Source organism: Apis dorsata, unplaced genomic scaffold (assembly GCF_000469605.1).
Source record: "Apis dorsata unplaced genomic scaffold, Apis dorsata 1.3 scaffold_1197, whole genome shotgun sequence".
Taxonomy (NCBI): Eukaryota; Metazoa; Arthropoda; class Insecta; order Hymenoptera; family Apidae; genus Apis; species Apis dorsata.
The window spans coordinates 2,827-16,970 of NW_006264294.1; the positions used below are offsets into that span (position 1 = coordinate 2,827).

General features: G+C 41.7%; 1 protein-coding gene across 1 annotated transcript; it reads right to left on the bottom strand.

Moving 5' to 3' along the window:
- Positions 1 to 2,226: 2,226 nt before the first annotated feature.
- On the bottom strand, positions 2,227 to 8,860 carry LOC116186679 (the record flags this gene model as incomplete). Its single annotated transcript, XM_031514812.1, has 3 exons — positions 2,227 to 2,460; positions 4,104 to 4,281; positions 8,708 to 8,860. Coding segments are annotated over 3 exons (398 nt in total), but the record flags the coding sequence as incomplete, so codon positions are not given.
- Between the last annotated feature and the right edge of the window lie 5,284 nt (positions 8,861 to 14,144).

Sequence of the window (14,144 nt, forward strand, 5' to 3'; positions counted from 1 at the left end):
ACCAACGCTCTGCGCGAGAATCACAGCGTGTATCGAAAGATCGGGAAGAGAAAGAAAGGGGATGCGAGTCCATAGGAACAAGGACAATATAACAAGTATTCGCTAGAACGTTTGCATAAAGAAAAAAAGAAAAAAAAATCATAGTTAACAAGGCACTGCCACACACAGGACCAACAAAAAAGTCGAGAAAGTGATGATAGGGAAGAATAGGTGGGAGGGAAGAAGAGAGAGCAAGAAGGCACGAAGAGGAATACGCGAAGAGAAGGACGAAGCATGGAACGCGAATAGATGGAACCAAAAAAAGAAAATAATAATAATAATAATAAATAATAATAATAATAATAATAATAATAATAATAATAAAACGGGGATTTTCGAGCAGAAATGGAGAACAAGCGAAAATATAATATAAATACATATACGAAGCCAATACCCTTCCAACGTTTATCGAGAATGCGTGTATCGGAGTGAGTGAGGAAAATACGTATGCGCGAGTGATTGAGAGCAACGGTGCACGTGCGACACGTTTTTATTCGGCAAACAACGTCTTTGTATACTCTGCCCGTGTTCTAGAGAACAGGAGGATCATGGTTCTTGTGTATGTACATCAGTATCTCGATAGTAGCCGTAAGCCTAATCAATGAGTCGCGGATTTGCCGAGAAAAATCGATTCAATTTCGATCGAGAGAATCCTCGATTCGAGAGAATGTGGAATTGCATGGAATTCCTTGAGAGTATAATTAGAGCGAAGAAGTCACTTCTTCTGTTTAATTATTTCGAGTAAGGACGACGAAGGGAGACGGAGAAAGAGAGAGAAAGAGAGAGAGAAAGGAAAGAAAGAAAACCGCGAGGAACTCGATGCAAAGGCAAATCCGCGACACCTCGTCATTTAACATTACGTAGTGAGTTTTCGATGTCTTCGAGCATAATTACAGTTTGTACACATACACAATACGCGCGCACAACCGACATACTCATCACTCTATCAGATAGATACGATAATAGGGAGGGAGGTGGCAAATGGAAGATTTCACGCGGACAATGGGATTAGAAGTAATGTTTCAACACGCAAGACACAAAGGATAAAGAAAAAAAAAAAAAAAAAAAAAATACTTCTACAAATTACATGTTGTCGTGTATGCAGTTTCTTGAAGTCGAGTAGCGACGAATACCACCGTAAACATTCGTAAAAATTCGCTCATTCATCAATTCCCATTTTGATTGTATAACGTTGACACGCCGTTTCTCATTGTAATCCGTTGAGGCGGCACGATCATCGTGTCGCCGTCATTTGTAACAATATACGATTATATTGGTTAATAAAAGTTATCTAGATGTAACATTGCTCTCGAGTTTTAAGTATGTCTCTGATGAATAATTAATCTATTTTCTTATTTAATTGCGCGTGCATCCCACGATGCATTGTCCTACGATAATAATCCCATAATAATGTCGAACGATGAGAGCATACGCGTAATATGGCACTTGCAGTCCGAACAATAAGTGAATAACATAATATGATACCAATCCAGTTTAACAATAAGTGAAACGAATAATCAAAAGAAATCGTGAAAGATTTAAATTGAACTGTGCGTAGTTCTTAGCTTGGTATTGTTTTTCAGAAATGATTATTAACGAGATACTTTTAATGTTATCTAAATTATTTTGATAAGATGAATTTTTAAAAAAAAAATTTCAAAAAAAGAAAAACGATGCTAATTATCAGATCTAACCAATGCGTCCTGCCTATGAAAAATACGATAAAAAGTACAAGGAAGTGAAGAAAAAAAATTAATTTAAAAGATAAAGTGATAAGAACAGTTTAAAACGTAAGAAAAAAATAAAATAAGAACTTAAAAATGAAAAAAAGGGAAACATAAATCAAAAATTTAATATAATTAGTAATCAAATTAATAATATCCAGTAAAATTATTTAAATTTTAAAAATTAAAAATATTAAAAAAAAATGTAAGATAAATATTAAATATTGGAAAAATCTCATAACAATTTCAAAACAATTTCAGCATCCGAGCATATAAAAGAGAAAAAAATCCTGAGATTTTTATTAAAAAAATATTTAAAATAATATCTACTTTTTTCTTTAACAGATTATATTCTTTGATTTATCATTTAATTTTATTTCAAACTCTATTTAATGAGTCTATTTTGCTAATTTAATGAAATAAAATTTTAATATCTATTAGGCAAAGTAAAAGTTAAATTTATTTATAACAAAAATAAATATCTGTGTCACTATGCTATATATGTAAAAATCTACATATATCAATCATGTCGATTTGGACTTTTCGTCCGACGACATGATTAAATGATTGAAGTAGCAAAGATGCATGCAACTCACCATTAGATGCGAAGATTATTGACCATTGATGCTGCTATGGCTTTAAGAAGTCAGTATAAAGATCATCATCATATAAGAGGATCATAGAAGTCGTAAAACATCTGTAATAAAAAGCAAAATAACACAATTTAAAATAAAGTTCAAATTGTTTGGAAAAATTAAAATAAGAAAAAATGAAACTCTACTAATATAATAGTATAATATAATAACAATAAAAATTAAAATTTTAATATAAAGATTTGAAATTTAAAAATCTAATGATTCTGTATTAAAAGAATAAAAATTTTAAAAAAATAAGAAAAGATAATTATTTCTTCATATGATGGATGATTATCTTATCCTTTTTTGAGAGAAATTGACTGTATTATGTAATGAAACGAATATAAAAAAAAATTATTAACACGATCGTTACAATCGACAAATAAACACTGATTCTAATTTTACATTATCCATCGAAGGATTCAAAAAATTATTAGAAAGTAAACACTTTATTTTTATAAAATAAAATTAAATTTAAATGATATTCTATTGATTACTATGATATATTATTAATTTTCGACTTATAGCTGTTTAAATATTCTAATTGCTATTTTATTATTTTTATTATTTATCAATTGCGAAAAATAATTATAAATGGATTTATAGCAGCAATCAATAATTTGTAATTTACGGTTTTATGATATATTAACTTTTTATTAATAATTGTGTTACAATATTCGAAATATTATTTTACGAGGAATCATAAATTGAATTGATCAACAGTGGTCAATTTAGAATAATCAATGTAACTACAGTGGATAAATTCTATCAAGAGATAAAAAAAATGTAGGTTCCTATATATGATAAAAATCGCATATCAAAAAATAAATAAAGTCAAATACATTAAAAAATTGTTTAAGTATAAAACGTATATGATATTATTCTACAAATATGCAAAAATATTAATACAAACTATTTATAAAGTGCTTGGATAAATGTAACAAATAAAAGTAAATCTTGTATTTAACGATAGATGGCGAGACAATACTAGTGCTGGCAATGCAGTTACTCTGTACAGAATTTATAATAGGAATGCTACGTAATAAGAAAAAGAGATATTTAAAAAAAAACATTAATGTTTACTGCAAAAATTAACATAAAAATAAAAGTTGAGTGTGTTTTATCTTATAATTATTTAAAATCTAATTTAGAATATGCAATATTACAGTATTGCTATAACATTAAGAATCAGACCAGAAAATAAAAGATATTATAACCAGAAAGAAAATAAATGGCAAACAGGAAACCAGGGAATCGAATGGAACAAAAAAACGAGCCATGAAATAGCAGTCGAAGAGAATGAAAACAAAAGAGAAAGCCACATGAAAATACATATGCATAGCCGTATCGACAACAGAAGAAACATTCACGGCGAAGAAGCTGCTTGTGAACGACCGGTAAACAATTAGTCGCGCCGTATGGCGATGAATCATTATTAAAGACGATGACGAGCCAACTGTCCTTAGGCACTTCGTTGTCCCGGTCATTCGAACCGAGACTCTGTTAGCATGCGACATTAATTTGCGTAAGGTGTTTTGGGGTGCTACTTGAAAAGCAACGGATGTGGGTGCGCGACAGAAAGGAGATGAACTAAAAGGCGAGGAAGAGCAACGCTGCCTCTCATTTGCCTTTCAATACCGGTTCCCTTGTCATTGTGACAACGACGCTACTATTGTTGTGCCACTGTATACCATGTATTACCTACCTGTTCGTGTTCTTACCAGCGTGGGTGGCGGCCGTGCACTCCAATCGTCGTTCGAAATCGTTCTCTTTACGTATTTTAAACTGACACATATAATTTCCACTGATTTCAAAAAAATTATCACTATACTCGCGTCTCTGCTTCTCGAATGGACTCGTCCTCTCACGAATGACAACGCTACCTAGGAGAAAAGGAAATCGTTATTCAAAATTACGCGTATTTCAAGTGAAAAAAATTACTATCGAATTTTTCTAATTATGATTATTCAAAGATAAAAACTTAAAAAGAATTAGAAATATATTTTGAAGAAATATTCTGAACGATCTGAAACGTTCTCAAACGTTTGTAGTCACAACAAGTAATTTAAACGCTTGTCACCATGTTTCATGGTAAGCGTCACTTCGTCGTAAGCAAGCTTAGTAAAGAAACATTTTCGTAAAAAATCTTACCGTGTTTATTCAATCTTCAGACATTTCCTTTTGTGCTCCGTAAGTAACTGGAACGGTTAGTCACATTCGAAAGATTTCCAGAATTTTCAAAGGACAACAAATAATCACACGAATTTTCACAGAAACAGGTGTCGCGTCACAGGATTCCGAAACTAATTAAGATGCGCGCGCATCGCTAATAAGTTTCGTGAAACAGCGCATCTCGTTCACGCACGCATTATATATATATATATATATATATAAGTACATAGTCATCAAGTTACCAGGATATTGGAATTTTTGTTATTTCTCGTACACGTATCATATAATTATCATTTGCGTCAATGCTTCGATATTTGATTCCAATCCGACTAGTAAATACCAATGCGAATTAAAATATACTCGTGTAATTATTCGATAACGTCATAACCTCGTTCGATTGGAAATGGTATTACTATAATGGTATCGATTATAACAATTATATACGAGCAGTAAAATTAAAAACTAAATCTTAAAAAGTGTGTCCATCTTCGATATCACATTCAACTGCATTTTTATACGATAGGCAGGAGAAGAAAAACAAGAAAGACAAATCGATTCATCCAAGGGAAAGAATACAAGACAATACCTTAACCACAAAACGCTTAACGGAGAATGATCAACTAGAAGTCGAAATATTATAGAAAAATGTCTTCCTCGTTCGTTTTGGGATTCAAGACGGCGTCAGTTGGCGGTTTTCCACTCGAGAAGTAAGGTAATAATCCGTATAATGGCCGTTAAGCGGTCGGTGATAGGCGAGGCGAGGCGAGGCGAGGAGCGGTCTCGAGCGAACTCTCGAGAGCCCACGTGGTAAGGCGCAGCGAAGCAAGGCGAGAGACCACGTTACTCGCTTTGTACCGCTTAAGCTAATGAGCCACAGATGGCGATATATCGTTGGACCCTGTTCGCATACATAGTGTGTATACAATATAAAGTGGGCCGAAATGCGAGGGAGAGGTAGATCAGCCGCGATATACGAATCGTTGCAAGGTGGTTGAAAAGTCAGCCGAAAGGGGTTGGCCAGGTTCGTTTGGCTCGATGTTTATCTCGGCCAGCCGGTCGTACGCGGCTACCGCGGCCGATCCTATCTCGCGATATGCACCCTCCTTTTAACCCGGTGCACGACCAACCTGCACACCGCTAAATACACGCGCTCGTCTTTTCGCTGGCCGGCGCAGATGTACCGCCCTTTTGCACTGCTTGCCTCGCATTCCTCGGCGTAAGCGATCCCCGCTTATTCTCAGAGAGATTGCGCCGTCCGCAAAAAGGACACACGATTCCCCGCTTCATATGTTCTCGCTTACGGTACGGTATCGTAAATAAATCTTGTTCGACTCGTTTTGTTACCCGTATCTTTTTCTTTACTTTTTTTTTTTTTTCAGATTTATTGATTTGAAATCTCTATAACGAACATACACGAGAATATCATGTAAGAATAAGAATTTCATTACTCACAGTAAATGTGTCAATTTGTTTGAAATGGTACGTGAATATGTAAGTGAATTAAAAATTTCAATAATATCTATAATTAGACGATACATTTGCGTTTTGAAATGAAAAATTGCTGCGAATTTCAATGATACTCATTGTTGTTGTAGAGATAAAAGATATTAAAAGAAATGCATCGATGAACGGTATACGTAAAAATTGAAAAACTAAACAAAGGAGCACGACTCCTTGAAATATGAGTACGTGTCTACATGATTGATTACTCGATAAATCTTACGACAAAGGAAAAAAAGAAAAAAAAACACGCTCGAACACGTGGGAAGCAAATAAAACCGATATTCATTTCCTTTGTTCAAGATCAGGTGGCTTCTTTTATATCCGATTCGAGAAAGCTGAGGCGAGAAAAGAAATCGGCGCATGCATAAAAAAAAAAGAAAAAAAAAAAAAAAAAGGAGGCACGTGGATCACGGATCGAAGTGAACACCGGCTGAAATTCGCATGAAACGAGAGCAGGTTGGAGGACGGAGGACAGCCGCGATTTCACACCGCGGCCGTGATCCGCGATTTCACGGCAGCTGCACCCGCCAGGAAACGAGACGTCGAAGGCTCGCGCACACCGGACCAACTTTCTGCATAACGTGAAAACGGGGACAGAGGCGACCGTTGTCTTCGACGTTTGTCTTCGCGACTACGATCTCCTCGATAAAAAAACGATCGCCTTCTCCTCCACTCTTTCTTCCTCCCCCCTTCTCTTTCTTCCGCCCTTAAACGCGGAAAGCAAAAACGAAACAATGAGACAAGAGAGCCGGTAGCAATCGAATATAAAACGGATACGGAGCGTGGTGGCACGCGATCGAGTCGCGATAAACAACTTCTACTCTTGTTTACGCTCCTTTCGAAAGTGGGAAGAGAGCTTCCGCCAACGCGGAATGAGTGCATCCTTAATTAACCCGCGGATCTGCCGATAAAAGGATAATAGGTGGAGACGGAGTGCGTCTGTTCCATTTCGCTCGGTCGATCCTCGTGTTTCGTCTACAGGTCAGAAAGTTTTTCTTCCGCGGCCAAGTCGTTAGCGTCGGATCTCATCGACGCGTGAAGATATACAGTCACCGGCGATACACACGCTCGAACCGAATCGCGCTAGACACGGCCTATAATTTCACCGTTTCTTCGGCTCCCACGGAATAGCAATTACCCTCTATCGAGACATCTCTAAATTGCCCTCGGATTGCGCACTTGCCCGAAGAAACGGCTCCCCCCCTCCCAAACAAAAAAAGNNNACGACAGTTTTGCAAGCGGAGCAACTACCTCTTTTTTTACGATAAACGTTCGGTCGTCAAATATATTTTATTATACATTTTTACTATACATACATACAATCATTCTATATATATATATATAGAAAGATTAAAATTCATCGAGGAACGTAACGCAATGTCTATTTCATCGGGAAAATTACGTGCGAGGCATGTACGAGGCGAGTACAACTGAATGGGATTGTGCGAGCAACAACGAGCAGGAATTTCCACAGCGTTTTCACGTCCTTGCGGTAGGGGGGGAAACGGTTTCGCAACGTCCACGCCGTGACGCTCCTAAATCCTCCGGCACTTTTTTACCCGGCACACGAAACGACGTGGGCGGTTGCATAAAGTAGGCAGCCTGCACTTATCTACATGGCGCGCACAAACGGCCGCGGTTGCAACGACCTACGGTCTCGTACTTATGTTAAATTACAGGTGGACATACGCGCGCCATGGCCATTAGTTTTCTCTCCTATGCACGCGCTCAGTTTCTGCCTGCCTAGCGAGACTGCTTCGTTTACCACAGATGTTTCATCGATTTGTATAAGTGGCCCGTACGTAACGAAACCGAAGCGAAGAAAGAAAATGTAACTCGCGATAGTGAATAGAGTCGACTAACTTTTAAATTGTTCGAATGATCGAGCGCTGCTTGTTTAATGTGCTCGCCTAAAGGAGGAAAGGTAACAAGTTCGAGGTAACAAATTTTGGCGAAGGGAACGAGAGCACATTCGATTCGTGAAAAAAAACGGTTTCTCGTGAAACAAACTTTCGAACGATACAAGTACACCGCAATTGCTCGTCTCGTAACATCTTTCGCCGCCCGCGTCCTTTTCAACTCGTCGAAATTTTTCGGTTTTGGCCGCGAACAATGATACTCCATCAACGAGTTCGCGGTCTATCCTCGAGTTCCTTCGATCATCGATCCCCTTCTCACGGTTTCTCTTTTTTTTTTTTTTTTTTTCAACCGGAGACCCCTTGAACGGAAAAGACCAGAAAGGAGAACGAACCGGAGCAGAGAATTGGACGAAGAGAGAGAGAAAAACGATGATACTTAAGAGGAGAGGGATAGAAAGAGAAAGCGCGCAAGGCGAGGAGAAAACGATGAACGAGAGAGAGAGAGAAGCACGACAGGAGGCAGAGCGAAGAATTGAAAGAAGTTATGAAAATAAGGCGAAGCCGGAAGGGGGCGTATGATAAGCGCATGCGACGATCGACACGCAACACAACCACTCTAATTTTAGATCTTGTCACTCTGACGCCAGCTGCCATATGCCCCTCCCCGCCTATTACAAGCGTTTACGCACACTTACGCGCGGCGCACCGTCGCTTCAACTCGCCTCGATTCGCCCCGACTCGCCTCCGATCGCTTTGTTTCCCGCTCGCTACTTACATATGTTGCTCTCCGCATTGCCTTGGGAATTGTTTCGACTGCCTCCTCTCGTGATATCCGTCTGATGCAATACGTAACGCACGCATTTCCCATGCTTCCTTCGAACACAGCCTCGGTTCGATAAGAAAAAAAGGACGAGCCGTGATAAATTTCCTTCGCTCTCTCTCTTTCTTTCTCTCTCTCTCTCTCTCTCTCTCTCTGTCTCTATGGAAACACGCTTTAGATAACTTTTTCCATTCGTAGGTATTCGCGCAGATCGACACCCTTGGACGCGAGCATCACGCACGGGGCCGATCGGCCACGCACGCATAGGTCGTGCAGCATGCGTGAGCTGGACAACTTAGCCGGCTATTACGATGGTACAGGATGCACGGATCCGTGTGCTAATTGCCCGTCCATATGTTTTCCGCGAAAACCTTCGGCCGATTTCACGCGAGCCCATTGTGGCGAGGGAAAGTCGAGAGAGGTTTCTTCTTCTTCTTCTTCTTCGAAAAATTGATTATACCCTTTACGTGCACGATGGATAAAAGTGGCGCGCAAGAGGTTGGAAGCGCGGATACCGATTCATCCAGTCCGAAACCGGATGCGCGATTCGTGACCATTCGTCTCGTGGAACGAAGAATGACTTTTCTGGAAAATTATTCGCATCGTCATAATTGACGGCCCTCCTCGGTGCATTCCTCCGCGGTGATTCGGTCAACGAGACACACATGCAACCTGCATTCGGCTCTCGAGGTGGCAGGTGTCCAACACACGATTTTCAAGATTGATCGGTCGGGAATCGGAAATTAAATTGATACAAATTGCCGTAGGATGCGTGTTCCAACAGCGTATGTAAATAGTATAGCGTAGAAACAGCTCGACGAAAGTGTGCATATACATCTTCCGCCAAATTATACGAATTAGCAACGCTTAGCTTATCAACGAGATTACCGCTACGGTGGGTAATTTCGAAGAATATATATATATATATATACCGTAGCTTAACAACAGCTTTTTCCTTTATCGACGAGTAACGAGATAGCTGTTGGAGCAATAATCGCGTATCTTGCATTCGGGAAAGCTGGTGGGAAAAAATCAATTTTGACGACAGAATTTGTTATTCTTTGATCGAATCAAAATAAATGCACGTTTTCCAAGGATTGAAACCACGGTTGATATCTTCCGTATCCGCGAAAGTGGTTCTATCGTGGAAATCAATCTCGATCCGGAGAAGAAGAAATGGAGAAATCAAGAGAGAGAGAGAGAGAGAGAGAGACGGAGAAGGGGGTCGTAATTTAGAATAGCATCGCGATGCATAGGTTAGGTCAAGCCGATCGAGATAATAGGCGGTGTAAGGGGCAGATATATCTCGGGTTGGACGTACACCTAACGGCCACGTTGATGAGAGAATGGAGGGACGGATGATATCTCTTCGGTTTAAGTTGCACGGCAATCGGGAATGGAAAGAAGCCGCACTCGTTGGACCTTCACTTCCTCTCATTGTTTCACCCTACTACTCCCCGCCCGCCCCTCCTTCTCACCCTTTCCGTTCAGACAGCTCCGATCCTTCTTTCCGCTCGTTCTGTTGCTGCTTTCTGTTAAGCGCCCCCTCCCTTCCCCTCCCCCTCGCTTTCTCGGCTCGATTTAATTCGCCTCGGCTCTCTTTCTCCCTCAGCCTTTCTGCCTACACCTTCCCCTTCCTGTACGTGCCTTGGAGGGATTGCGAGGAGCCGCCGGCAAACAATATAACATCCGATTAGCTCATTATGCGGAGATCGACAGATCGATAAATTCGACGCGCCGGATCTGGGCCGAGTACGCGCGATTATTTTACGCGATTTTTGCCGCTACGCTGGCCGCGACGAGCCACCAAGAGGNGATATCCTGCTGCCAGCGTTGCGTGTAGGCAAAAGATTAGAGATACCATTTAGCGGAAAGAAAGTCGCCGTTAATAGATAGTTAACCGTTCGACGAAACGTTTCTTCCGCTCGACCGGCTGCCAGAAGAGAATTCGATAAAAACCTTCCAACAACGATCGGCCGGAGAGGCTAACGAAGAGATAGAAAGAGAGAGAGGAGTCCATCCATCGCCTAATCGATCCAAACGATTAGATCCGAGCGTTAATTCGTTCCGCGGAATCCGGGAAGAAAGGGAAAAAGAGCGTTTAACAGTTTTTCACTCGAGTTCCCGAAATCTTCTAGCGTGACAAACGCTAGAGGAAGGGGAGATGGTGCCGCGAAAAAAAGTTGGCAACAACGATACAACGTGCGATTAGGTTATTATATACGGAGGAGAGGAGATGAGGGACGATAAATAGCCGTGAATACGCAGCTGGTCATCCACCGCCTCTTGTATACCCGATAAGGGGACTCTCGTAATGTACGAGATCGCGATCTTCGCCACCTCCTCTCTCTCTCTCTCTCTCTCTCTCTCTGTACCTGCTCGAGGTGGAACATCTGGCCGCGGTTTCGACGCTTACCGACCGACGACCGCAAGGATCGGCGTGCCGCGTGCGAGACCAGTAGGCCGCCGAATCGGCAGGTGATATCGCCTCCCCGCCCGCGGCCCGGAAACGAAGGTGGAGAGATTCTGGACGCGCGGAAGATACATCATCGATGTTATGATTTATCGGGAGCACCGGTTCTCCCCCTTTGAGCACCGCTCGCTCCTCGTCTTTCCTCTTCTTCTTCGAGACGGGGCGAGGGGGTTGCGGTATTGTTTGTAGAAAGAAAAAAAAAACGGACGAGAGGGAACGGAAGGACGGAAGATTTAGCACGAAAGATCTACGCGCCCTCGTTAATTAACCGATGAGAAGGAAGTCGATCGGCTTAAGGATTAATTGGAGGGAACGGCGTACCGTGTTGTCGTTTCCTGGGATTATCTCGGCCATAAGCCGTGCGATCGGATCATGATCGGAAATTCAATGGATAGCTTCTTCCTAATTATACTATTGGTTTCCGTTACTCCACGTTATGTATAGGGAAATTTTTTCGAAAATTGATCCGAGCGGTAAAAGTAAGAAATTGAGAGGCTAGGAAAAGAGTAAGTGGGTTATCGATTCTATGAATTAACGTAGCACACGCACAGAGATACGTACACATTTATCGAGTAACTCCGCTCTAATCGAGAGTTTTTTCTCGTTTTTCCTTGGACGTTTCGTTCCTTGGACGAGCTACTGTTACGTGGCGCACGCGCTCGGTTAGACACGCATTAGTTGCAAGTTGCAATTCACCCGATTAAATTTTTATTCGCGTTTACCGCGCCTGCGGCCTTTTTTCCCTCTCTCTCTCTCTCTCTCTCTCTCTCCGGCAACTGATTACCCTGTTTACCATTCGCCGCATGCGAGCTGCACAATTGCATAAATAACGAGGATCGTGCACGCGAAAATTAAAATTGGTTGGGAAAAGTCAGGGACGAAATTAAAATACAGGGAGAAAAATCGATTCTCTCCGGCTGCAGGAGAGAATCGACTACAGGTTTGGTCTCGATTTTCAAGGTGAGGAATCGAGTTGCCCGAGCACGCTCGTTAGGGCCTCTTAAACAGAGATAAGCAAAGTGCAGAAACCAGATATATAAAGTAAAGCAATCGGTTAATTATACTACGGCGAGTCATCTTCGAGCCGCGCCGATATATCGTATTATATTATTAAACTGTTCGCCGATGTTTTTAATCTCCTGTAAGAGACTTTGCACGCGTGATAAGTGGAAACGCATCGCCTCTCGTTTACGACACGATTCGAGAAACAATTTCTATCGCGTACAACGCGACTCTGCTTCAACTTACGACGTTAAGAAGAAAAACCGAGGCTGAATCTTCCGCGTAACATAAAAATATCTAAAGGAGAAAAAGAGAAACATCGATAATCAAGATTTCCTCGTCTCGAAATTGGTAAGGAAAATAATTTCCAAAAAAAAAAAAAAAAAAAAAAAAACGAAAGAAATGACGACAGAGAACGTAGCAGAGGAGAAAAGAAATTGTGGCGCCTGGCCGAAGATCGATGAATTAAAGAGGAGCGCCTTTGGGCCCACGAGAGGACGAAGCGAAGAATCCCGGCGTGACGGCCCACCTGTTTTGCCCATCCGTCTGTGGCCCGGTTGCGCCCCAGTTGGCACAGGTGTTCCTTCGACTTGCCTCCGCTCCATTCTCCTCTTTCAACCCTTCCTTCTCTGTCGTTCCTCCTCTCGCGTTCATCACCGGGAGTGAGAGAGGGAGAGAGGGCGAGAACGAGGGCGAAAATGACGGATCGACGAGAAGTTGGGAAGCGACAACCGACTACTACGGGCCGATCGGCGTTGCACGGACGTCGCTCCAGGCGACGATGCGCCCTCGACGCGTGCGTGCGATGGATCGATAGAGGGATCGATAGATGTGTGCGTGAAACGGTAACGAACGCGACGCCGTCGCTTCGAGATATCGAACACGGACGAGAAATTCCTTATCCTTGCTGATTATCGTTGGAATTAATTGGTAAGTAAGTAGGTTCCGTTTACGGTGTCCGCTCGTTTGTTTATCCTAGAAATCGGGCGGGCGTCGAACGTGTACGCGGCACGCATAGATATGCAAAGGGGACGGTGGAATTCATCGGGAAACGGACATCGTTTTTCATCCTGGCGTCTCGGAGACCCGGCCACGCTCTCGAAACAGATGGACGCGACTCGCGAATAAAGAGACCGCCTGCGAGCAAGCATCTGTCCGGACGTGTCGAGCGTACGCGTCGAGACGATGTAGTCGAGGCTTGGACGCAGACGCCGCGAGCGGAGAGACGCGGACGTTTATTAATTAATAATACCAACCGGATGGGCCGACACGGAGAAGTAATTTCTTCGAGCGGATGTCTTTCTTTCCATGGGGATTTTTTTTTTTCTCTCTCCTTTACGAGGACGATGAAAGGTGTGCGACGAGGTAAGGTGTATCGAAGGAGGATGTATGTTTGTCGAGGAGAAGAACGTTTTTGCTAATCCTAATGCGTTTTGACATCGCGCTCGACGAAATTGATTTCTTTGAAATCACCGGTCCAAGGTATTTGCACTCGCGTTCGATCGAGAGAAGAATCGGCTGTTGGAAGAATTTATCGCCGCGTCTGGCGGCGCGAGCGCATCTGTCCCTCTTTAGCCAGTCTTTATTACGTCGTAAGAACATAAGAAGTCTCTCCACCGATGTTACTCCTCGGCCATATCTCTTCCTCCCGATACGCATCCACACGGCAAAAGAACGTCGATCGTGGTATTTCTTTGTGCAAACGTCGATCGGCAAGTTGTAGACAAGTTGTTACATAAAAAAAAATAAAAGATCTGGTGAAAAGCCTAGTTCTTGCTCCTACCTTATCGCGAGATCTGAGAAGTTATATTTGTAAACGAACTCGAATCAAATTCAATCGTTCAAACTTGATCGAATTTAATCTTCGTGTATTTTAATTTTACGATTTCTCGATGTTTTTTTTTTTTTTTTTTTTTT